General features: G+C 43.7%; 1 protein-coding gene across 2 annotated transcripts in view; it reads right to left on the bottom strand.

Annotated features, from left to right (window-relative positions):
* Window positions 1-25,425, bottom strand: part of LOC126236416 (extracellular sulfatase SULF-1 homolog) — a 799,264-nt gene that overhangs the window by 131,609 nt on the left and 642,230 nt on the right. For both annotated transcript variants that reach the window (XM_049945711.1, XM_049945712.1), the window contains exons 7-8: window positions 18,918-19,068; window positions 6,582-6,757 (exon numbers count right to left, since the gene is read on the bottom strand). In XM_049945711.1, the coding sequence (XP_049801668.1) occupies window positions 6,582-6,757; window positions 18,918-19,068 (327 nt within the window). The remainder of the gene's footprint in view (window positions 1-6,581; window positions 6,758-18,917; window positions 19,069-25,425) is intronic.

Genomic DNA, 25,425 nt, shown 5'->3' with positions numbered 1-25,425 from the left:
TCCCACTCCCAATATGATGGCTTCAGTGTGAAACATAAATAACAGATCCGAACAACAGAGAAACTATGTGAGGATTTCTTTCACAAAAGAAAAACATACCCATTAAAGAATATTAATGAGGGCAATCAATAACCATACCGTCATAAAATCATGTTATAACCCATAACATGTTAGAAGACCAAATAAAGATGGTAGTTGCTGGATATTTCGCCTGTCTCAAACATCTTGCTCACCTGATGGAAGAGTTTTTCATGGCTGGCTCTCCCAAGGTTATCAGTAGTTCTGATGGAATGTTGTCTACTCCTGGGGCCTTATTTTCGGCTTAGGTCTTTCAGTGGTCTGTCAGAATCTTCACACAGCATCGTATCTCCCATTTCATCTTCATCTACATCCTCTTCTATTTCCATAATATTGCCATCAACTACATCGCCCTTGTATTGATAGACCCTCTGTATAGTCCTTCCCCCTTTGTGGTTTCCCTTCTTGGCTTAGGACTGGTTTTCCATCTGAGCTCTGGATATTCATACAGGTGGTTCTCTTTTCTGCAAAGGTGTCTTTAATTTTCGTGTAGGCGGTATCTATCTTACCCCTAGTGATATATGCCTCTACATCCTTACAATTGTCCTCTGTCCATCCTGTGATTTTAATGAAGAGTTTGATGTAAGTGACAAAAAGAAAAGGACAATGAAGATGATAATGATGAGAAAATACTGGTTACTGAACATAATTTTCATGCATCTAACATTTACTTCTTCATCAAATGATACTGCACGTTGACCAATACTGTTCCAGAGAATATTAGAAATGTGATTACTGAAAAGGGTAGTGAAGTACAAAAAGCAAAGAGATACCTTTTGAATGTATAGAAAGACCAGATGAACACACTAAAGGAACACTTCCTTGTGCTTTTACTCTCATGTCAGTGAGGTAAAATATTTATGGAGATGCATACTATACACACCATCAACAAAGATACTGTACTGGTTTTGCTGCCAATTATTTGCCTCTGAGGGTGGAAACAACAAAAATAAATTTCTTTCTGTTAGTGGTGGAAGCTGAATTCATACATATCAAAGCATAACTCATGACTTGAATAACTATCAAATGTAGAAAAACGGAGAACACTTTCTATGGGATAAAAACTTAATGCGACCATCGACACAGATAATTGGAAAGTTGGGAGACTAAGAAGTGGAGAAACATTTTACAGCCCCTATTCTTAGCCCAGAAAAACCTTGGTTTCTGCTGTCATCACGAAGACATTTCATGGAAAACGAAAAATTTCTTAGAATTGGTGCTGTTGGTGAAATATGAACCAATATTGAAAGTCCTTTAATGGGTTAAAGAGAGTGCGTTCTTATTTTGCAAAAGGGATAAAAATGAATTTATTTTTATTTTGGGTGAACATGTTAAGGAAAAAAATTACTGCAGATATAAAAAGGGCTAAATATTATGGCAAAATTTTGAATTGTAGATAGCTCTCCTGATGAAAACAGAAAAGCCCAAATAATTCAATTTGGTATGTCCATATAGATAATGACATTGTGGAAGTTTGAGAACCCTTCTCGTGTTTCCTGTTGATGCGAGACAAACAGAAGATATTCAACAGTACCTGGAAAAGCAAGGGCTGCACTCTGCATTGTGTGTGGCTCAAAGTTACGAGTTTGTTGCGTCAATGTCAGTTGTACATGAAGGAGTACAAGAAATAATTCGAGAAGTCAATTGAAAAGCCCTCATTAGTCCATGTGTTAATAATTCCTTAATTCTTTGTGGAGTTCACGCATTTTCATTTGTTTCATCTGTCACCTGTATTGGAACTGTAGAGAAGTCATATATATCTGTTTATTCTTCTTGTCTTCTACAAATAGATGTGGATATGCAGAAAGCTTACTCCTCATTTTATCTTTTTGACCTACATCAATACAGGCATTGTGAATCACAGAGATATTTACTATTCTAATTACAACAGAGTATGTACCAGGAAGAGCCAGACAACATATTACTATATCCCACATATGTCTCAAAATGACCAGAATGAGAAAGTGCGAGTAAATAGAGTAATACAGAGGTTTATGGATAATCCAATCTTCCCTGGTACAACATTTGCGTGTGGAACATATGAAGGGGGATAAGCTAGTGGCTCCAAAAGAATCTTCCACCAAATGGCGTCAAGTGGATTGTGGAGTACTAATGTACACTATTTGATTAAAAGTATCCAGACACCTGACTGAAAATGACTTACAAGTGCGTGGTGCCCTCCATTGGTAATGCTGGAATTCAATATGGTTGTTGGCCAACCTTTAGTCTTGATGACAACTTCCATTCTCACAGGCATATGTTAAGTCAGGTGCTGGAAAGTTTGTTGGGGAATGGCAGCCCATTTTTCATGGAGTGCTGCACTGAGGAGAGGTATCGATGTCCGGTGGCGAGGCCTGGCACGAAGTCGGTGTTCCAAAACATCCCAAAGGTGTCTATAGGATTCAGGTCAGGACTCTGTGCAGGCCAGTCTGTTGTTGTTGTTGTTGTTGTTGTTGTTGTCTTCAGTCCAGAGACTGGTGTGATGAAGCTCTCCATGCTACCCTATCCTGTGCAAGCCTTTTCATCTCTGAGTAACTACTACAACCTACAGCACCGAGCGAGGGGGCGCAGTGGTTAGCACACTAGACTCGCATTCGGGAGGATGACGGTTCAATCCCGCGTCCGGCCATCCTGATTTAGGTTTTCTGTTATTTCCCTACATCGTTCCAGGCAAATGCCCGTACGGTTCCTTTCAAAGGGCATGGCCGACATCCTTCCTCATTCTTCCCTAATCCCATGAGACCGATGACCTCGCTGTCTGGTCTCCTCCCCAAAAAACAACAACAACAACAACAACTACTACTACTACTACTACTACTACCTACATCCTCCTGAATCAGCTTAGTGTATTCATCTCTTGGTCTACCCACTACGAGTTTTACACTCAACGCTTCTCTCCAATACTAAATTAGTGATCCCTTGACGCCTCAGAACGTGTCCTACCTTCCTCTAGTGAAGCTGTGCCGCAAATTCCTCTTCTCCCCAATTCTATTCAGTACCTCCTCATAAGTTACATGATCTACCCACCTAATTTTCAGCATTCTTCTGTAGCACCACATTTTGGAAGCTTCTACTCTCTTCTTGTCTAAACTATTTATCTTCCATGTTTCACTCCCATACAAATACTCCATACTCCATGCAAATCCATTCACAAAAGATTTCCGACACTTAAATCTTTACTGGATGTTAACAAGTTTCTCTTATTCAGAAACGCTTTCCTTGCCATTGAAAGCCTACTTTTGCATCCTCTCTACTTCGACCATCATGAGTTACTTTTCTCCTCAAATAGCAAAACTCATCTACTACTTTAAGTTTCTCATATCCTAATCTAATCCCCTCAGCATCATTTGATTTAATTCGATTACATTCCCATTATTCTCGTTTTGCTTTTGTTGATGTTCATCTTATATCCTCCTTTCAAGACACTGTCCATTTCATTCAATTGATCTTCCAGGTTCTTTGCTGTCTCTGACAGAATTAGCGAACCTCAAGGTTTTTATTTCTTCTCTGCAGGTTTTAATTCCTACTCTAAATTTTCATTTTTTCCTTTACTGCTTGCTCAATATACAGCTCGAATAACATCAGAGATAGGTTACAAACCTGTCTCCCTCCCTTCTCAACCACTGCTTTCCTTTCATGCCCCTTGACTCTTAAAACTGCCATCTGGTTTCTGTACAAATTGTAAATAGCTTTTTCTCCCTGTATTTTACTTGTGCCATCTCCAGAATTTGAAAGAGAGTATATGAGTCAACATTGTCTAAAGCTTTCTCTAAGTCTACAAATGCTAGAAACGTAGGTTTGCCTTTACTTAATCTATCTTCTAAGATAAGTCATAGGGTCAGTATTGCCCCACATGTTCCGACATTTCTATGGCATCCAAACTGACCTTTCCTGAAGTCAGCTTCTACTAGTTTTCCCATTCATCTGTAAAGAATTCTTCTTGAAGTCTGAGGATATTTCGCCTGTCTCAAACATCTTGCTCACCTGATGGAAGAGTTTCTCATGGCTGGCTCTCCCAAGGTTATCAGTAGTTCTGATGGAATGTTGTCTACTCCTGGGGCCTTATTTTCGGCTTAGGTCTTTCAGTGGTCTGTCAGAATCTTCACACAGCATCGTATCTCCCATTTCATCTTCATCTACATCCTCTTCTATTTCCATAATATTGCCATCAACTACATCGCCCTTGTATTGATAGACCCTCTGTATAGTCCTTCCCCCTTTGTGGTTTCCCTTCTTGGCTTAGGACTGGTTTTCCATCTGAGCTCTGGATATTCATACAGGTGGTTCTCTTTTCTGCAAAGGTGTCTTTAATTTTCGTGTAGGCGGTATCTATCTTACCCCTAGTGATATATGCCTCTACATCCTTACAATTGTCCTCTGTCCATCCTTGATTAGCCATTTTGCTTTTCCTACCAATCTCATTTTTGAGACATTTGTATACCTTTTTGCCTGCAGTGGATTCTGATACAGTTTGGAATTCCTGTGTGGTGGTCTGGATACATGTCTGCCTACTACTCATTATGACCCTCTACAACTGTCAGCAGTCTTGTCAGTCAACAGACAAGGTCACTCTGTACGCTTTTGTGCTATGCATGTCCCTTCACATTTCCAGTTCACTATCACATCGCAAACAGTGGACCTAGGGATGTTTAAAAGTGTGGAAATCTCACGTACAGACATATGACACAAGTGACACCCAATCACCTGACCTTGTTCAAAGTCTGTGAGTTTTGTGGAGCGCCCTATTCTGCTCTCTAACAATGTCTAATGACTACTGAGGTCGCTGATATGGAATACCTGGCAGCAGGTGCCAGCAAAATGCACCTAATATGAAAAAAGTATGTTTTTAGGGGTGTCCAGATACTTTTGACATTAAAAAATGCAGTGATATTGACATTAACATTGACTGATGAGCAATAATGAGGATAAATAAAACTATGCGATGTGCACTAGCTCTTAATGCTGGATTATCAATTCACATAGTAGTTTGTTGATAAATATTGGAATTCCTATACCACTTTATACAGGTACTGTTGAATATATTTTGACATATCTTTTACATACTGTGGGATACTGTTAATGAACAGCAACTCATTTTATAGTTACAATTGATGAAGTTTTATGAAATAACATGAAATGCTCACACATTTCTATATAGACTGCAGAAACAGACTGATAGTGTTTTCAACTGGAGTTACCAAATTACAGTTGAATGTGATTATTGACAGTTGGCATAGGTTCGCGACATTACTAAGTAAAAAGGACTAAATTTGTTGAATACTTTATATTGATTCTCATAATTATTATATGTGTCTTAAATTTGAGCTCTCCAGTTTTGTTAAATGTAGCAAGGTTTCTTTATTAAGAGTATTTGATAGCTCTTGAATATTGGAATATAATAGTTTGGTGCCTTGAAGTGATTAAACTGAATTTTTTGCAAAAATCCCAAAATGATGTACTAAACTTAAATGCCATGGTTGGCAGGATCAACAATATTGTCACATAAACCTCATATGGTGCATCTGAGGCTACACTCTTTTGGCATATTGTAGTAGCCTCACATTTTGCACATTTTCAAACAACTTTTTGAAGAAGTTCACTGCAAATAGTGTTCTGCTCTTTGACAGAGCTATAGAATGTCATTTCAAACAATGCATCATTTCCATAATATATTCCCATAGTTGCTCTAGTGTCAGAATAAATAGGTAAGGTTCTTTGTCTGATTCATTTACAAGAAACATGGACAGGCAAGTAAAATAGTGTACTGTGTCATTAGTTAGGATTTGTTAAATGGCCCAAATCTATTCATATATCAAATTAACATTTCTGTATATAGTACAAGGAAAATTAATGCTTAATGAAAAATTATGCAGGTGGGAAAAGTCTTCAGTTAGCGATTTGATAGTATGTTAACATACTGAACTCATGTACGTGATTAAAATTTTCACTGGAATAGTTTGCCTAAATCTCTTGAGGTTATAGCTGTGACTCTTATATCAACATTTTACATAAAACAGAGACAGAGTCGAATCGAGGATTTTGGTCTTGAGAAAGGGAGCCAAGGGGGTGGGGCAAAAGGGAGGGGAAGCTCAAAGAAATTTTGTGTCACTGTGTCATCTCCAAATTGTCTAAAGTAAATGAAGGTATTTCCTCAATCTATTGTAATCTCAACTACGACAGTGTGAAAATTTTTGTGGACTTTAAGTCTGAAAGCTTTGCTGCAAAGACTTTTCTTTGAGATTAAGAAGAAACAGGCGTAGTTCTGGAGGGGGGTTGACCTGCAGCCCAACGGCTACCCCCCCCCCCTTGCTCTGGATATGCCCCTGAACAGAGAACAGGTATAATTAGCATCTATAGATATGAATCAGTTACCTTGCTGAAAAGCTTTACCAAGTCCCAGAAAGTGATGAACATATTGCTAGACTAGGGATACTAAGTGATGTAGGCATTGCTAGACTAGGGATACTAAGTGATGAAGGTATTGCTAGACTAGGGATACTCACACTGTGCCTGGCTGCACGCCAGGGCCTCTCACCAGGAATGGCACACGAACGTCGAACTCGAATGGGAACGACTTGCCCTTGACAAGCCCGAACTGGCCCAGATGGTAGCCATGATCCGATGTATACACCAGGTAAGTGTTGTCCAATTCACCCAGTGCCTTCAGCTCTTGGTAGATCTGCCATGAAAGGTAAAAAAGATTAGGAATTAGTTTTTATAGTTTCTTTCAGATTTTGTCCAATTCCTTCTTTCCTATTATTTTTGTGGCTTCAGTCGATTCCATTTTGACTGTACTTTATGAGTTGTTCGTATAGGGCAACTTCTTGAATTAAATAACTGTTGCTTATAGAATTCAACAGGAAATGGTTAGGTAGCGCTTTTTTTTACTAACATTTATAAGGCGCCATCAAATGAAAAGGAGACAGATGGATAAAAGTAAGTACTGTTTATTATTTAAAAAGGAATATCCATCACTGTTAACACATTTATCCCGCTATGAGACGAGGCGGTCCCTGCCTTCATGAAAAAATGTTTGCGGTTGCCTACAAAAGAATGAGTGTACCCAGGCGTGCGCCTCTTTGTCCGAAGCAAATCAACGACCATGAATGTCTTTCTTCGAGACTCCAAAAATATGGAAATTGCATGGGGGGAGATGGGGACTGTTTGAAGGATGTGTAAGAGCTTCCCAGCAAAGCTTCTGCGGCATACTCGAAAACATTCTTGGCAATATGTGGGCCAGCTCCGAAAAAAGACATTTATGGTCGTCGATTCGTTTCGGATGAAGAAGTGCACGCCCGGTTACAATCATGGTTCCCTACGCAACTGCAAAAATTTCTCCCATGAAGGCACTGGCCATTTTGTCTCACAGCGAGATGTGTGTATTAACAGTTACAGCGATTACTTCTGAAATAAAAGACAGTTTACTTATTTTTTTCAAGCCGTCTCGTTTTCATTTGACTACCCCTTTCAAGTTACTTACCCATCTTGTTGTAGCCCTTGCATTAAAATCCACAATATGGCAATACTGTAGCGGTTTTAGGGTATGATTTCTGTAAGACTGACAAACAATACGAAACAGAGCCACGATATCAAAAATTGTTCAGTATTTACTAGTATCAGCAATCCACATGGCATTAATCGTGCCAAGTCTTAGGCACAATGCAGGAATAATAGACTAAACCTTAGAAACGGTATAAACGACGACAATAGAAACACTAACATTAGTTAAAATTGCAATAATAAGGACATGTGACTTAGCTAGCGTTATCACTGATTGGGTTGACACTAGATTACAAAAGAAAAAGAAAAAAAAGGAGAAAAGTTGTGGTGGCGATTTTAATGTTTTAGGTGTTCTATACAGACTCCCCTCCCTCCCCCCCGCCCCTCCCCCCAATTGAATACAACGCACAGAAATTTCATACAACTATGTGAAACTGCCAGAAAAATCCTTTTTGGGACATTGTTTAACTCGCGCATCACATTGGCTTCAGTGTCGGTTAAGTCGTCAAAGTCTTGACCTTCAACGTGCACTTCGCGGTTTTGTGGTAGGTTCATATAGACAACAGCAAGTCTCGTCAACACTGATGACAGAAAAGAACTGTCCACGTCTTGCATTTTAATTAAGGTGCAGCAGAATTTCCGCTTGTTGTGTTGGTCGGGAGTCATGGTGCCCGAGACAAACTTTCCAATTTTATCTTCTTCAAAACACTCTGGAAACGTCTGGAACACTTAATTCAAAGACGCTGCTCCACTGCGATGAGCGACAAAACAACTTTGAAACACTTCGGGCGCACGTCCACTTCTTAACATCGATATGTTGTAGAATCTTAGAATATATTCTGAGCCCCAACGTAATAGGGCTACGTATCTCGAACAGAATGACCTCCTCCATATCAACCAGCACGGTCTCTGAAAACATGGATCATGTGAAACACAACTCGCACTTTTCTCACGTGACATACTGACAGCCGTGAATCAAGACAGTCAGGTAGATACAGTTTTCCTCGATTTCGGAAAAGCTTCTGAGTCAGTACCATGTCTAAGCTTATTATGAAAAATACGATCTTATGGAGCATCAAGCGAAATTTGTTACTGAATTAACGATTTCTAGGTAGGGAGGACTCAGCAAGTTATTTTGGGTGGAGTGCCATCGACATATCTAGAAGTAATTTCGGATGTGCCCCAGGGAAATGTGTAAGGCCTTTTGGTGTCCATATTGTATAATAATGACCTTGCACTGGATATTAATACTAAACTCTGACTCTTCACAGCTAACGCAGTTATGTGTAATGTAGTACTGTCTGAAAGAATCTGCACAAATATTCAATCAGATCTTGATAAGATTTCAGAGTGGTGCAAATATTGGCAACTTACAGAAAATGTTCAAAAAAGGTAAAACTGTGCACTTCACAAAACGAAAAAAAGCATAGCATCGTACGACCATAACATCGTCAGCTCCCGGTAGCTGAGTGATTGCCGGCACGGCAGCTCAGCGGGTTCGGTCAGAGAGCTGGTTGGCCTCTGAAATAAAAAAAAAAAAAAACTGAGTGAAAGGGTCAACAACGAACATGAAAGGATGTCAAGTGACGTCCGCAACGACCAAACACAACAATCAACAACGAACAAAATGAAAAAAAAGAAAAAAAAAGTGGAAAGCGCGACAGAATGTCAATCCTAAGGGCCCGGGTTCGATTGCCGGCTGGGTCGGAGATTTTCTCCGCTCAGGAACTGGGTATTATGTTGTCCTAATCATCATCATTTCATTCCCATCGACGAGCAAGTCGCCGAAGTGGCGTCAAATTGAAAGACTTGCACCTGGCCAATGGTCTACCCGACGGGAGGCCCTACACACACGTCATTTACATTTTTACCATAATATCAATGGGTCCCAGTTGGAATCGGTAAACTCGTACAAATACCTGGGCGTAACACTTTGTACGGATATGAAATAGAATGCTCAGTCGTAGGTAAAGCAGGTGGCGAACCTCGGTTTACTGATAGAATACTGGGGAAGTGCAATCAACTACAAATCATTGGTGTGACCTATCCTAAAATATTGCTCAAGTTTGTGGGACCCGTACCAAATAGAACTAACAGGGGATATTGAGCAGATACAGAGAAGGGCCGCATAAATGGCCACAACTTTATCTAGCCCTAGCGAGAGTTTTATAGAGATACTGAAGAAACGGAACTGGCAGTCTCTTGAAGAAAGGCGCAAGCTATTCCAAGAAAGCCTACTTAACAAATTTTCAAGAACCGGCTTTAAATGATGCCTCTTGGAATATACTACAATACAGATTAATTACAGCGCATACGGAGGCATTTAAAAATCATTCTTCCCGCGATCCATACGTAAACAGGAGGAGGAAAATCCTAGCATAATGGTTCAAATGGCTCTGAGCACTGTGGGACTTAACATCTGAGGTCATCAGTCCCCTAGAACTTAGAACTACTTAAACCTAACTAACCTAAGGATATGACACACATCCATGCTCGAGGCAGGATTCGAACCTGCGACCGTAGCGGTCGCGCGGTTCCAGACTGTAGCGCCTAGAACCGTTCGGTCACTCCGGCCGGCCACAAAATCCTAGCAACTGGTACAACGGGAATTCCCTCTCCGTACACTTTACAGCGGTTTGTCGAGTATAGATGTAGATGTCGAACACTGCCTGCTTACAACTGTCTGGTCGAATGCACATCTGTTGTTTACAATTGTTAAGTTCAACCCACCACCATACTTATTGCGCTGACGGCGCCTATGTGCCATGAATACAGCGAGTCTCGGAACTATTTAGAGGAACGGTTTATGACCGAATTCAAACAAGAGGAAGTAAATAAGTAAGTCTATGGGCTCCGACTCTGAGAATTCAGTATAGTGTGAAGTCCCCATGTGCTGGAATCACTGATTCTAAATGTCTTGGCATGGAATTATAGAGGACATAGTTAATTTCTGACGAAACTCCCTCTACATTCTTTGAAAACAAGTCAGTAAAGCATCAACAACGGTTGCTAAGGGATAACGAACAAGTTATCGGCCAATCATATCCCAGACACGTTCAAACGGTGACATGTCAGGCAAACGGGTGGTTCAGAGAGCTGCAGTACATACTTTTCTTCTAAGGGCCTTGGCCGTTGCTTGTCACATATGGCTAACCATCGTTCTGCTGAAATACGAAAGCCCGCATCTCGTGGTCGTGCGGTAGCGTTCTCGCTTCCCACGCCCGGGTTCCCGGGTTCGATTCCCGGCGGGGTCAGGGATTTTCTCTGCCTCGTGATGGCTGGGTGTTGTGTGCTGTCCTTAGGTTAGTTAGGTTTAAGTAGTTCTAAGTTCTAGGGGACTTATGACCACAGCAGTTGAGTCCCATAGTGCTCAGAGCCATTTGTGAACAGCACAATAAAGTACAGTGAGCTGGACTATGTGTGAATGTAGACTTTCCTGAAGGTGCTCTGCTGATAAGGTCTCAGATTTCTAGCACAGCGGCGCTATTCATATACTGCCACGTTTCGACGTGTCACGCTCATCATCTACTGGCAAAGACTTCCTGTGGGAGCCATCACCGTAGAAAGGATTAATTGGGGTTCTACTGACGTGAATATAACGTGACACATACAAGTGACTGCGAGGAGAAATGTTACATGTATTTATGTTGTTATGGATAAATATGAAAAGGCAAGGAACAAAGATGTTTAAATGTATTGCTGTTTTACTAGCACACCCTAAAAGCATCAATGGGTCAAATGAACTTAACACCTGCATTCAACAGATGGACCGACATAGCTGGCGCAGTGGTTTCGACGAAAACACATTTAGTACTCAAAAAATGGCTCTGAGCACTATGGGACTTAACTGCTGTTGTCATCAGTCCCCTAAAACTTAGAACTACTTAAACCTAGCTAACCCAAGGACATCACACATATCCACGCCCGAGGCAGAATTCGAACCTGCGACCGTAGCAGAAGCGTGGTTCCGGACTGAAGCGTCTAGAACCGCAGCGGCCGGCTTCTCCAATAAGAACTTGCAGTCATAGAGTTGCTCTTTTTCTCGGACGGATAACGTGAGACTGCATTCCGTCTAGGTAGGTGTGTGGACGAAATAGATTGTTTCCATGTGAAATGAATCAAACCGAGACGTAAATGGGAACAGATAAATGAGTATAATCATAACGATGTAGAAAAACGGCGATCTCAGTGCATAGAGCTCACCTCTTTCTACGGCGAGGAAGTTTCCTCTTCAAGCGACTACATATGAAAGTATATGGCACAAAGAACAAACACAGTGCAGGGCAAATAACAAGGTCTACACCGGGTGATTCGAAAATAAAGAACGGACTTCAATTGTTTTTCACAGACAAACACATATTGCGGGTGTCACTGGATAGAGGAAGGTTTAATGTTCATGCACAGCTGCGCTGTTGTTTGTAGCGACATGGAGACTGCACCACAAGAGAAATCATTTTGTATGTTACAGTTTGCACTAAATCCATTGCTGAAGTGCAACGTGCATTCCGCCGTCGATTCAGAGAGAAGCCGCCTCTGCAAAAGCAGATTTATGACTGGCATAGAAAATTTTTAGAAGTTGGTTGCGTATTCAGATTGAAGAGTACTGGCCGGCGACGCATATCTGATGAAAATGTCGAGCGTATCCGCGATGTGTTCGCAGGGTGCCCTCGGAAATCCACAAGACGGTCAGGCCAGGATCTTCAGATTCCTCAGACATCGGTGTGGCTTGTTCTGAAACGACACCTAGACACGAAGCCTTACGAGTTGCAGTTAGAAAATTGCAGCAATTGCGTTCCTGCGATCATAACAGAAGGCACGAATTTTGCATTTCAATTCTCGAGGATAATTTGGCATTCCAGTCCTCCAGGATACGCCAAAGGACACTTTTTTCTGAATGACTCATCTTTTCGGACGAATTGACGTTTCATATGTCGGGTAAAGTAAACTGCCACAATGTAAGAATTTTGGGGGTCACAAAGTCCTGGGGCCGACCAGAGTGGCCGAGCGGTTCTAGGCGCTACAGTCTGGAATCGCGCGACCGCTACGGTCACAGGTTCGAATCCTGCCTCAGGCATGGCTGTGTGTGATGTCTTTAGGTTAGTTATGTTTAAGTAGTTCTAAGTTCTACGGGACTGATGACCTCAGAAGTTAAGTCCCATAGTGCTCTGGGCCGTTTGAACCATTTGAACAAAGTCCTGGCGTCGTCGGTGAACATGAAGGAGACTCTCCGAAACTGAATGTGTTTTGTGCGGTTTCTGTCCATAAAGTTTATGGACCTTCCCTTCTTTCGGAGGAAACAGTGACAGGAATGTCACACCAGAACATGTTGCAAACTTGGTGGTTTCCTCAACTTCACGAAAATTCCAATGATATCGATTTATGTATGACGGCGCCCAGCTAGATTTTTCACGTTGAGGTGCTGCGTTATCTTAACACCACCATCCTACAACGCTGGACTGGAGGAGATGGACAACAAGATCTTGGTCATTGCTTTTCTGCTCCCAGGTCATCAGACCTCACACTTCGCGAACACTTTTTTCTATGGGCGTACATAAAAGACAGAGTCTTAGTACCACCTATGGCAACTACTCTTCAAGAGCTGAGAAAGCGTATTGTTGAAGGTTTCGATTCAATAAACAGAGGCCTATTGATTCTTGTGTGGAATGAAATGGACTACTGTTTTGATGCTCATGTTGAGTGTATGGTAAAGTGTCTGTGCGAACATAACAGTGGCATGCGCAATGTGTCATTCATAGTTTGTCTGTAATAAACAACTGAAATCTGTTCTTTCTCTCTGAATCACCCTATATATTCTAGACCGCACATGTAAACAGATGACACGCGTGTTATTGGTGACTAGTTCAAAATGATACAAAAGTCCGTAAATCTGGATATACGTAATTTCACTCGATCGTGGGCAGTGGGACACGTGGCAGACAATATAAATGGTAATTTACGTCGGGGAAACGTGTATGCTACACTCAACTATTTCAGTCTAACACTGCAACGGTTATGAACCTCAATTCTGTCTCTAGACATACTGATTTACAGTTTTCGAGGTTTTCTGAACTAGTTCAGGTGAATGCTGGGACAGCTTTGCATAACTGAACACGAAATGCCTAGCATTGAAAGCAAGGAAGAAAATGGAAACGAGCAGTGGAAAAATGATGGTTTTGACATGACACACAGTCGGGCCTCCAGCAGCAGGATGAAGGAAAGAACAAGTGATTGCCGGCGTTCGTCAGTTCACTGAAAAACAGTACTAATACGGCAGGCGTGAGGTGAGAGAGACCCGAATCGAGTTCGCGCGGTAGATCAAAGACTATTGCTCTTGTACAACGCTCCTGTCGTTTTCCACACTCGTTCAGGAGAATGCTGGGCTGACACTCAGTTTCTGCACCAGAAAATAAGCATATAGGACAAAAATTAATCGCCGCTGGGAGCCATCACGAGAATACCGTGTGTACCGCCTCCAGCTTTGATAATGCGTTCAGTTTGACGAGGAAGTTAGTCGACAAATTTCTTCAGGTGTAACATACCCGACCGAAGCCACTAACTGATGATTGGATCCCGTAGAGCTAGCAGACTGCGGGGTTATCAACTGTTATACCATACCAGCTGTTGCAAACTGCTGTCCATCTGCTGTTTCTGTGTTGTTCGGCCCAATGAAGATGTACGGTTGTATGACGGGCTGGGCGCGGTGACCAGTTGCGAGGCACTCGATTCCAAAGTTCCAGTGCATACAATTCCTTCCACCTCGTTCGCTCGGAATCAAGTTGAGATGGACTTGCGTTCACTGACAGCGGCAGTTCCCAGTTTTAAACAATTTTATTTATTTATTTAACCTGGTCTGATTAGGGCCATCAGGCCCTCTCTTAGATCGGATTAGGGTTTCATATCATAGTTACTGAAGAAACAACCGAAGAAATAATAGTTTTAATATGACAACTAGTATTAAAATTGTCATCGACACAGCGTAACATTGGTCTCCAGTTCCTGTCGTACAGGATGTTCTCACGACCACTGTTATTACGCGGTGTTACATGGCTGGGAGTTGCACACCATCCCCGTGTCCCGTTGGACAATCCTTGTTGACATACCAACACTGCGCGGCTGGTCCCGGTGGAGGTTCGAGTCCTCCCTCGGGCATGGGTGTGTGTGTTTGTCGTTAGGTTAATTTAGGTTAAAATAGTGTGTAAGCTTAGGGACTGATGACCATAGCAGTTAAGTCCCATAAGATTTGAGACACACACACACACACACACACACACAGACACACACACACACACACACACACACCAACACCAACAAATTCGCCAGCTTCATTCACCGTGTGATCACGAGCACGTTCAAAAATAATTCCTTTCTGGCATTCTGTCATGTCTTCACGTCAATGCATCTTACTGCACTGAGTCCATACAAACGATAGGCGCCAAACTCCTCCCCCTTACCCCGCCTCGTGCACACACACAAACACCACTTCACTGGCATGAGTTACGTCAACAGTGCAAGGTTGTATGAGTGCCTAGTTCCATTCTACTCGTACAATATGTAAAACCTTCCAAAGGGACCGGTATGTTCTTTTGTTTGATGAATGAGCTTACAGTACGCTTTCACACGAAATATTACAACAGTTTAACGTTTAGGCGGTTCGCAGACAGACGGCACATACTAGCTCCCTACTTTAAATTAGTTAGCTGACTTCTGTGGCGACAGATAGGGCATCCACTTAATATAAAATTTCACATATCATGAAAACACCACATCCTGTACAATCATACAAACAAACATCAGGAGAGAGAGAGAGAGAGAGAGAGAGAGAGAGAGAGAGAGAGAGACTAATACACAAATTAGTACATCTGGAAACACGACGTCGATTTTGATCTGATAGCTGCATATTCCACTTGCGAGGTATAGATGCACTGATAATGGTTTCAACGTTGTCCGCCAATAGATAGCGCAATGGCACAGCTACCGTGTTTACCCTTTAGTACGAAATGCTCACAGCCAGAAGGCTGAGTGTGGTGCAAACGGGTGAAGCAAGTAGGCAACTGTGCCATGGAGACACAGTTGTGCTTTCCACAGCCAAGCGAGTTTTGAGCGGGTCGAATCGTGACATTCCGAATGGCGGAATCGTCTTTTCGGAGAACTGCCACACAAGTTGTACGTGCTGCGCCAGTTGGGCAACGCTGCTCGTCTCAGTGGTCACGTGAACATTCTCCACCCGTAGCCGAGGTCCAGGATGTTCACGCAGCACAGACAACCACCAGGGACGTCGTGCTGTGAGAGCATCAGCGACAGATCGTACAGCTTTCCAGCACAGATATAAGGGGTCGTGAGCCCAGACGTATTGACAGGGACTGTTGCGAACCGTTATTATCAGTGGGACTACGGGCACATACAGCTTTAAACTGTCTTCCACTGACGCCACAGCATCGATGTGCGTGGCTCGACTGGTGCTGTCAGAGGATCACTCGGAAAATGGAATGGTGAGCCGTGGTCTTCAGCGATGAGAGCAGATTGTGCCTGCACGCTGCAGGGTGGCAGCTGATGTGCCCCTCCACTATCAGTGCAAGACCCACATCAGTCTAACCTTACATTCTTAATAAACAACCGTGCAGTTTGCAGATGGTTTTGCGGAATCATTCAGAACATTTCTAGTTATCTTCGCACCGGAGTGACCAAGCTGGGCAAGTGGTGATTAAATGTCCCATTTCACGCAAATAGCCAATTTTGTAACAGATCAAAATAATTCAGTTATCTTTGGTTTCTGTGACTGAGCCACAACAAGGCAACGGCCGAGTCTGGGCTGTTTATACCGGCCTCCACGGGTGGCCCGAGAGAAAGCCGGCAGACACGCCTGCCCCGGCTGGTGGCAGCCTTTGTACAGGATGGGGTGGGGTGGCGCCCTCGTCCCATACCGTAAAACTCAAAGCTGCGATTTCTGCACTACGTGGTAAGCTGGCCCAGACTCAGTTTTTTTACGGCCAAGGCGCCGTATTAACACAAAAGACAGGTCTGGCGTCGCTACGCGGTGTTGGTGACGTGCGCTCCTTATACGTTCCTCACACTCCTGCTCTTGGCGCGGGGCTCTGAGGAAACATTCCCATGATTCCATCAGCGACGTAGAAGCCTCGAGAACGTTTCAACTTAAAATGCCTCCCAGAATCTGCCCATTGGCTGAAACTGTGTGACGTGGGGCGATGATTCCTGCGCACACCATGTCTGGAGGGAAGACAGGGGGTTGGCGGAAATTTTGTAGCGAGAAGATGATTGGGCAGCCGCTGGTGCTGGGTAGGAGAAACAGGCATTCGTGTTCTGCCAGCTTTAGTGAGCAGTCTCAGTATTCTGTATTATACCCTATGCAGTACGAAGGTAGTAGTTTTACCTAGGAACACGCTGTTTACCGCGATCGCGCATCGTCGCAGTTGCAGCTCCGCCGGTCATCTACACAGCAACCCATCGAGCAATGCAGGCAGTCAACGGCAACACTGGTACAGCTGCAGTTATTTCTAGTAAATATACGCAGCACCGGCGTACTTTGGTCAGCCTTGCTCCTTCTTGCTAGATCGATAGAACTCGCAACATTTGATTTCCAGTTGGCAGCATTCGTGATCGCCACGTTACGTCTTTGTTATAGACTTGTGACAGGATATACATAGAATATTGTGCAGTACATCTGGGTAGGAGCTATTTCAAAGTTTACTGTGTAGATTTTAACTGTTCTCTTCTTATTACTCAGGGAAAAGTTTTACTAACAATCTAATAGTTTTGTCTTTGCTGAACTCAACAAATTCAATACTTATTCTGGTCGTCACAGCGTTTATCTGTTCAGAATATGCGTTCCTTGGCTCCTACGAATCATTAATTTTGGAGGGTTGTAAAAAAGGGTAAAGATTTACATAATCTTATGTGATGAAACTGGTCACACTCGAGTTAGTTGCATAGCTGGGTGAACATAACAATGTCGGATAGAGTACTGTCGAATTAAATATACTCCTCTCTTGGGTTAATTCTTTGAATTTAGAGTCTAAATTGCAATCAATTGCATAACAAATTGTAACTTTCTTGTGTCGACTCGGTGGCTAGTTTCCAACGCTAGTGACGGTCGTTTGCACGTGAGACGTAGACCTGGTGAGCGCTGCCTCGCACAGTGCATTCGTCCAAGTCACTCTAGTCCTATCCCAGGCCCTATGGTCTGGGGTGGGATAAGCTACAACTCTCGTTCGCCTGTTTCTGGAGGGGACACTAACCAGCGCTCGGTACGTGCAGAATGTTGTTAGACCAATTATTTTGCCGTTCTTGCAACAGGCAGTTGATGCGTTGTTACGACAGGATAGCGCTCGCCAACAAGCTGCCCGCTGTGCTCTGCAAGGCGTGCCGCAACTTCCCTGGCCAGCACGATCTCTGGACTTGTCTCCAATCCAGCACGCGTGTGATATGATGGACCGAGAAAACATTCGTGCGACTCGTCAACCAACAACTCTTAAAGAACTACGTGAACAGGTCGAGCAGCCGTGTCATAACGTATCACAGGTCAGTAGATCTGACCTGTAAGATCGACTGGATGCCAGGGTCAGCGCCTGCATTCCCGTTCGCGGAGGCTACACCACATACTAATATGGCTGTTTCAGCGAGGGTCGATACGTGGAACCTCAGAACCGCTTGTACTATTGATCTGTAAATGTAATCATTTCGCGTACTCCACATGCACTGTTGCAACAAGAAACTTCGAAAATTGTGCACTATATTTTTCTGGCCGGTGTATATGTACTGTGCCTTCCATGATATTTTAATGTTACAATTTGCCTTTTGTCGTTGTTCAATTATTTAAAAATAGAGGTTGCTTTGTACGGCTGCAACGGCCTTGCCGCAGTGGATACACCGGTTCCCGTGAGATTACCGAAGCTAAGCGCTGTCGGGAGTGGTCGGCACTTGGATGGGTGACCATCCAGGCCGCCATGCGCTGTTGCCATTTTTCGGGGTGCTCTCAGCCTCGTGATGCCAATTGAGGAGCTACTCGACCGAATAGTATCGGCTTCGCTCAAGAATACCATCATAACGACCGGGAGAGCGGTGTGCTGACACCATGCCCCTCCTATCCGCATCCTCCTCGGAGGATGACACGGCGGTCGGATGGTCCCGATGGGCCAGTTGTGGCCTGTAGACGGAGTGTTTTTTTTTTTTTTCTTTGTACGGTGTTAGAACTTTGTGAAGGCTACTTTTGGACAGGGCATCCAAAAGTTGTGAAACGTTTGGGAGTAATATCCGCTAGTGGTGTGTGTGTGTGTGTGTGTGTGTGTGTGTGTGTGTGTGTATTGTGCAGAGGGACTACTTACCTTGTCGACGGCCTCGTCGACGCTCTGCAGCGTCTGCAGCCGCTTGGTCATGAGCATGTCGGTGAAGCGCCGGTGTATGGGCTGCATGTGCGGCGTCACCCGCAGGATCCACTGCTTGTCCGGGTTGGGCGCGTAGTCGTAGGCCGGCGTGCTGCAACAACCAGGCGGCAGCAACGTCACCACGGCGCGCGCTCTCTCTCTGTCTGTCTTCCCCATCACACACACACACACACACACACACACATACACACACACACACACACACACACACACACACACACGCGCGCGCGCGCACAAACACAAACACAAACACCTTGCCGTATTCCACATGTCTTTGCTATTCTCCCTCATCCAAATGACAAAATAGTGTCGTTCAAAAAAACAACCATCGACATGGATACCATCAATAACGAATACAGTATTTAATTTGCAGTTGATTATCGACATGTTACCGTAGCCATAAACGTAGCTACTAGTGCCTAAAACCATAAGCATGCAATACTGATTTATTGAATTCTGGCAGCATAGGACCTAATTAACTTGTGGAAGCCTTTAATGCCAATTTACTAATTATACTATCACATATAATAATTAGTATTACTACCGTATGAAGGTACATTACATACACATACAGCGTGTTCCAGGAGGAATGGTTGAGATTCAGGGATATGACGGACTATCATTTGAAGCAAAACAGTCTATTAAATATGGGTTCTAAAGCGCAAAGCTTAAAATCTAGAAGCAATTCTTCATCTTTGCTACGTCTGAACACATCTCTTCTACTGAAAAAGTGTTCATCGCCCATAAGGTATCCATTTTAGAGCCCATATCTACTAAACAATTTTTTTCTCTTTTGGTTCATACTACCTCCTTCCAAAATGTGGAAAGCAAAGAGCTTACATGACAAGATATTTGTTTTACAGTATTGAAGATGAAGACGTGCTCTTAGCTTTGAAGTATACATTTTAGAACCTATGTTTACGGAAATTTTTGCTTCGAATGATAGTTCCTGTTGTATCCCTGAACATTGACCATGTCTCCTGGGACAAATTGTGTACGTGGACTTCAAAAAGTAAGTTCCATATTATTATGGCAGTAAATAACTCTTACTGACTGCTGCACTACATGTCAAATCGACACAGATACGTGACACTATTTTTCATCATGATCACCAAGTCTCAATAGACAAAAGTCGAGACGTTCTACCCATTGCTCAATTCCTCGGCGATAGAAATCCGCTCCTTGGTCACTGAGCCGTCCGAGAGCCGCTGCGTGAACATCCTCATCGTCCAGACGTTTTCTCAGCTTGGCTAAAAGATGGAAATTACATAATGGAAGATCTGGACTGTATGGCGAATCAGCATCACCCACGTCTTTGCGGCTCTAGTCAGACTGTTGGCACCGCTTCGCTATGGCTGGACGCAACATTGCATTTGGACCCATTGAGAAGGCAAAACACGGAAGCTGTGACAGAAACTTTATAAAGAGACGCGGCCGTGTGCCCGCGACCTGATAGGAGCAGGTGCGGCCGAAGCGGCGAGCGTTTGACAGCTGAGGAGGCGGGCTGCAAGGGGCCCGCGGTGTCATCAATAGGTGGCGGCGCAATGTGAGGCGCAGTGACTGACAGACGCTGGCTAAGGCTGCGTGGTCTGGAAAACTCGACTGTTGACGTGAAAAACCCGGCCGTTGGCGTGAAAAAGGAAGGCTAGCCCTCATGGCCGTTCTGACTGGCCAGACCAAATATCAAATAACACTAAAGTTAATAAAAACTGAACCCAACTTCTTACAGTGAAACCAGTAACGTGGTTACAAAGACAAAATTAAGACCGGTGCGTGAGTGAAAACGCATCATCGATAGGAAGTACAGTTTTTAAGTTATTTCAAGTTAAACGTTTCAAGTAGGTAACAAACATTAAAAATTAATCCAGACTGAGATTTTCACTCTGCAGCAGAGTGTGCGCTGATATGAAACATCCTGGCAGATTAAAACTGTGTGCCGGACCGAGACTCGAACTCGGGACCTTTGCCTTTCGCGGGCAAGTGCTCTATCATGGATGGTAGAACACCTGCTCACGAACGGCAGAGGTCCCGAGTTCGAATTTCTGTCCGGCACACAGTTTTAATCCGCCAGGAAGTTTCATTAAAAATTATTATCTCGACAACACGTTAAGCAGTTTTTACAAAGTAAGTGTCTGCAGATATGTCTCATTGAGGACTGTCCGACAATCATAGTAGGTTTTTTAATAAATATTACGGATTTTCAATTACAGGCCAGAATGTACATTCCGCATATAAAAATCTAAATTTTCACGCAAATAAGATGAGGTACATCGAAAGTAGCGGCAGAAATACTAATCAGATGCAGCTATGAATGTACAAGTGTACTTTGTTTTTATTGTTTACATTTATTAGTAACATAAAAATTCAAAGCAGTGTTTACCTGGACAAAATCATTATTTGTGAACTAACTATTTAATTTAAGGGAAAATCAAGAGCAGCTCTAGAAATATGAGGAAATTTACGTGCAAATCCATCCGTGAAACATGTACACATTAAATTTATTGTTTTTAAGTATGTTTTGGAAGTGCGATGTGTGTGAGCTTGACTCTCGTCAGTGCAAGGGGTTTAAACAGCGGCAGCCATTTTTTTCCGCGGGGCTTTATGGCTCTAGGACGGCTTACGTGTGCTGCGAGGAACAGTCGGATTTGAGACTTGCAGTACATACGAGTGGTATTAGGTCGCGTTTCGAATGAAATATTTCCAAGTATTGTGACGATGCTGAACACAGTGAGCTAATTTCAACTTTGGGATTTTTCGGAAGTGTTCGCGACAGTGAGAACTTTACCGTTTCATTTAAGCCCTCGTTCAGATGATAATTATTTCAGTGATAAATAATTATTAACTGTGATACGTGTTACTTCATCCGAAAGGAACTAGGCTGTGTCAAAATTTAAAATGCTGTGAGCAGTGAACATTATTTACACCGTAAATTTCCGCTTGAATTAATTTGAACTTATAACTAAATTTTTTTAGGGTTAATGCGATACATGTGTTGGTTAGCCCCTAGACTGATTTACAAAAATATTATTCATGCAGTTGCATGTGGGGGCTCACGAGTGAGCAAAAAGTTTTAGCTTCTGCATTCAACATTTATTATCTGTATCGTCACACGCGGTTGGTCTCGTCCAAGAGCATTTGCCTTCATTATTATTACAAACCATCAAATCGCACCATATATTGCCAGAATTTCACGGTGAATCTGTGTGAAACTTAGACGTTTTGGCTACAAGAATAGTACTGTTCGAAGTCGCACACCGTGATGCACCTGTTATCCGTACCACAGCAGAACTGAGTGTGCAGGAAACCGACAGCGAATAATATCTTCTGGCAGTGCGCAACTCTTGTTGCGCAATGGTCTTAACGCGGGACGTCATGTGCATGCTGATGTGTTGCAACCTGTCTCCTTAATGTATCCCAGACATGCCCTATGGTATTCAAATCGGGAGAGCGAGCAGACTACGCCATGCATGCAATATCTTCAGTTTCCAAAAAAAACATGAGATCGAGCATTATCGTCCATCAATGCGAAGTCTCGGCCCACAGCATCTCGCAACAACCGCGAATGAGATCCCAGGATCTTGTCAATGAAGTTCACAGGAGTTCTATCTTGCTGATTCACCTGTGCAATTTCATGAAGTGTTCGAGCTGTCAATATAATCCCTGCCCACACCATTAGAGATCCTCCTCGATATCGGCCTCTTTCCACAATGTTCGGGTCCCGAAATCGCGTTTCACCTGCCCTTCAGATGCGAATCCATCGAGAATCACTCTCTAGAGCAAATCGGAACTCATCTGTGAAAAGAACTTTGGCCCACCGTTCGACCGTCCAGATGGCATGTTGACGTTCCCTTCTGTGAAGACACGCCAGAGGTAAACAGACAGCAGGTCTCCAGCAGTAAAGGTCACTCTGCTGAAGCCTCGATACAACAAGTCCAGGCGATGCTGCGAGTTCAGATGCAAGTTACAGTGCAGTACGAAGGCGGTACCGTCGTGTCCTTACGGCCGAATAACGATCCTCTCTTCTGAAGTCACACGTGGTCGGCCCTGTCCTGGTCTCGGGGATACAGTTTCGGTCTCTATAAATCGTCGCCTCATCCGAGAAACAACAGAACGATTCACATTAGGCAACACCATTTTGCGACTCTTCCGCTTCCATTATTCCTATGGCCCTCCACAGCAGAGAGACTGTAGGCGTGTTCTCTGTGTCATACTGCACCGTCTGAGACTGTGCACTCAGTGATTGTGGATGTGGTACTACCCTGCTAACATTATCCCGCTTGATAGGTGGCCTGCGTCATTGCTGGCGTGGTTGTCCGTTGATCGGAATGCTTCCTTCCGTGTAGAACACGATCGTAACGACACTGTTGACAGTTTGTATGATTCTATCATGAATTAGACACAGGACGGGGAAATTGCAGTTTGTTGCTTTAATTTTTGGCACCAGTGTAGCTGTTGTATTTCCCATACAAAGCTTTTCTTCTCAGTGTTAGAACGATTATCAGCAGTAGGTCTGTAGCGATTCTACTCAGTGGATCGATAGGGAAATTGAAAATAACACAATTTTTTCTTACAAAGGCCTATTTTTCTGAATATTATCTAATATGCTATTTTAAGCTAAATGATCCGATATGTTGAAAATTCCAGTGAACCCTTTTCCTTTCCAGTTCAGCCTCGATATTACAGATACTATCTAGATAATTAATGGCTACGGACGATACTAAAACAGATATGGACAACAGTAAACAAGTATTCATTATAGGAGCTATCACCTACACGTCACGATGTTCTGAAATGTTGTCGTGTTGGGGTAGGCTTATATTTACCTCTCGCGAGCGACATTCATTCCAACAGCCGTTCGCTTCCCCCCGGCATCTCGGATTACCAGAGCTGAAGTAGTCTCGTAAATAACAATAAGGGAGCAAGTTTTGCAGCAAATGGAAATGCGGCTGGGTTACCGCGAACATAAAGAGGGGAACAACGGAGCCACGCGCCTCGTGCAAGAGGGAGGAAAGAGCGCGAAAGCGCAAAGTGGTAAATATGGTGAATGCAGGAGGCGGGCAGCGGGGGCGAGGATACAGCACGGAACGACGAGGGGTGGTGCCTGCTTGGCTGCGTCAGCGCTGAGGCGTAATGGCAGGCAGTAGGGGAGGAAACGCCACAGGCGTGCTCCCTTATGAGACGAAGGCCTGCCAGCATTACGCTAACTAATTCCTCAATTGCTTAATGTTGAAGAGAAGATATGCGTCTTCTCCAAGCATGACGTTGACGCCCTTGAGTGACCAGTAGCACGTAAAGTAAGGGGCTACTTATTAAGGCTGTATTTTTAAAGCAGGGTTCAGGGTTCGACAGAGCACAGAAACAGTTTAAACCAAAAATTGAAGAATATCAGCTAGGATTCAGACCAAGTCGTTCGTATCCGGAGCAAATCTTGAACCTAACACTAGAACTCCCAGTAGAGGTCAAAGAACCACTTCCTATTTTGACATGTGAATTTCTTCGGTGTTTAAAATATACGCATCAAAAATGTATTGCATCACCTCGGTTCCGAGAGTTCCGAAACCTGTTCCGATAGTTGGAATAGAGACCAACATACACGTCATTTCCGCCCTTTTTATTGCAGATGAAAACCACACATTGCATGTTGTACCACCATACAGCGAAACCTTCAGAGATGGTGGCCCAGATTGCTGTACACACCGGTACCTCTAATACTCAGTAGCACTTCGTCTTGCATTGATGCATGCCTGTATTCGTCGTGGCGTACTATCCACAGATTGATCAAGGCGCTGTCGGTCCAGATTGTCCCACTCCTCAACCGCGACTCGGCGTAGATCCCTCAGAGTCGTTGGTGGTCAAATCATTCATAAACAACCCTTTGCAATATATCCCAAGCATGTTTGATAGGGTTCATGTCTGGAGAACATGCTGGCCTCTCTAGTCGGGCGATGTCGTTATCTTGAAGGAAGTCATTTACAAAATGTGCACGACGGGGCGCGAATTGTCGTCCATGAAGACGAATGCCTCGCCTATATGCTGCCGATATGGTGCACTATCGGTCGGAGGATGGCCTTCACGTATCGTACAACCGTTACGGCGCCTTCCATGACCACCAGTGGAGTACGTCGGCGCCGCATAATGCCACCCCAAAACAGTAGGGAACCTCCACCTTGCTGCACTCGCCGGACATTAAGGCATTCAGCCTGACCGGATTGCCTCCAGACATGTCTCCCACGATTGTCTGATTGAAGGCATATGTGACAGTCATCGGTGAAGAGAACATGATGCCAATCCTGAGCGGTGTATTCGGCACGTTGTTGGGCCCATCTGTACCGCGCTGCATGGTGTCGTGGTTGTAAAGATGTCTCGCCATGGACGTCGGGAGTGAAGTTGCTCTTCATGCAACCTATTGCGCACAGTCTGAGTCGTAACACGATGCTCTGTGGCTGCA

This window comes from Schistocerca nitens, chromosome 2 (assembly GCF_023898315.1).
Source record: "Schistocerca nitens isolate TAMUIC-IGC-003100 chromosome 2, iqSchNite1.1, whole genome shotgun sequence".
NCBI classification, from domain to species: Eukaryota; Metazoa; Arthropoda; class Insecta; order Orthoptera; family Acrididae; genus Schistocerca; species Schistocerca nitens.
The sequence above is the reverse complement of the archived record's forward strand: the minus strand, read 5'-3'. Positions and strand labels throughout refer to the sequence as shown.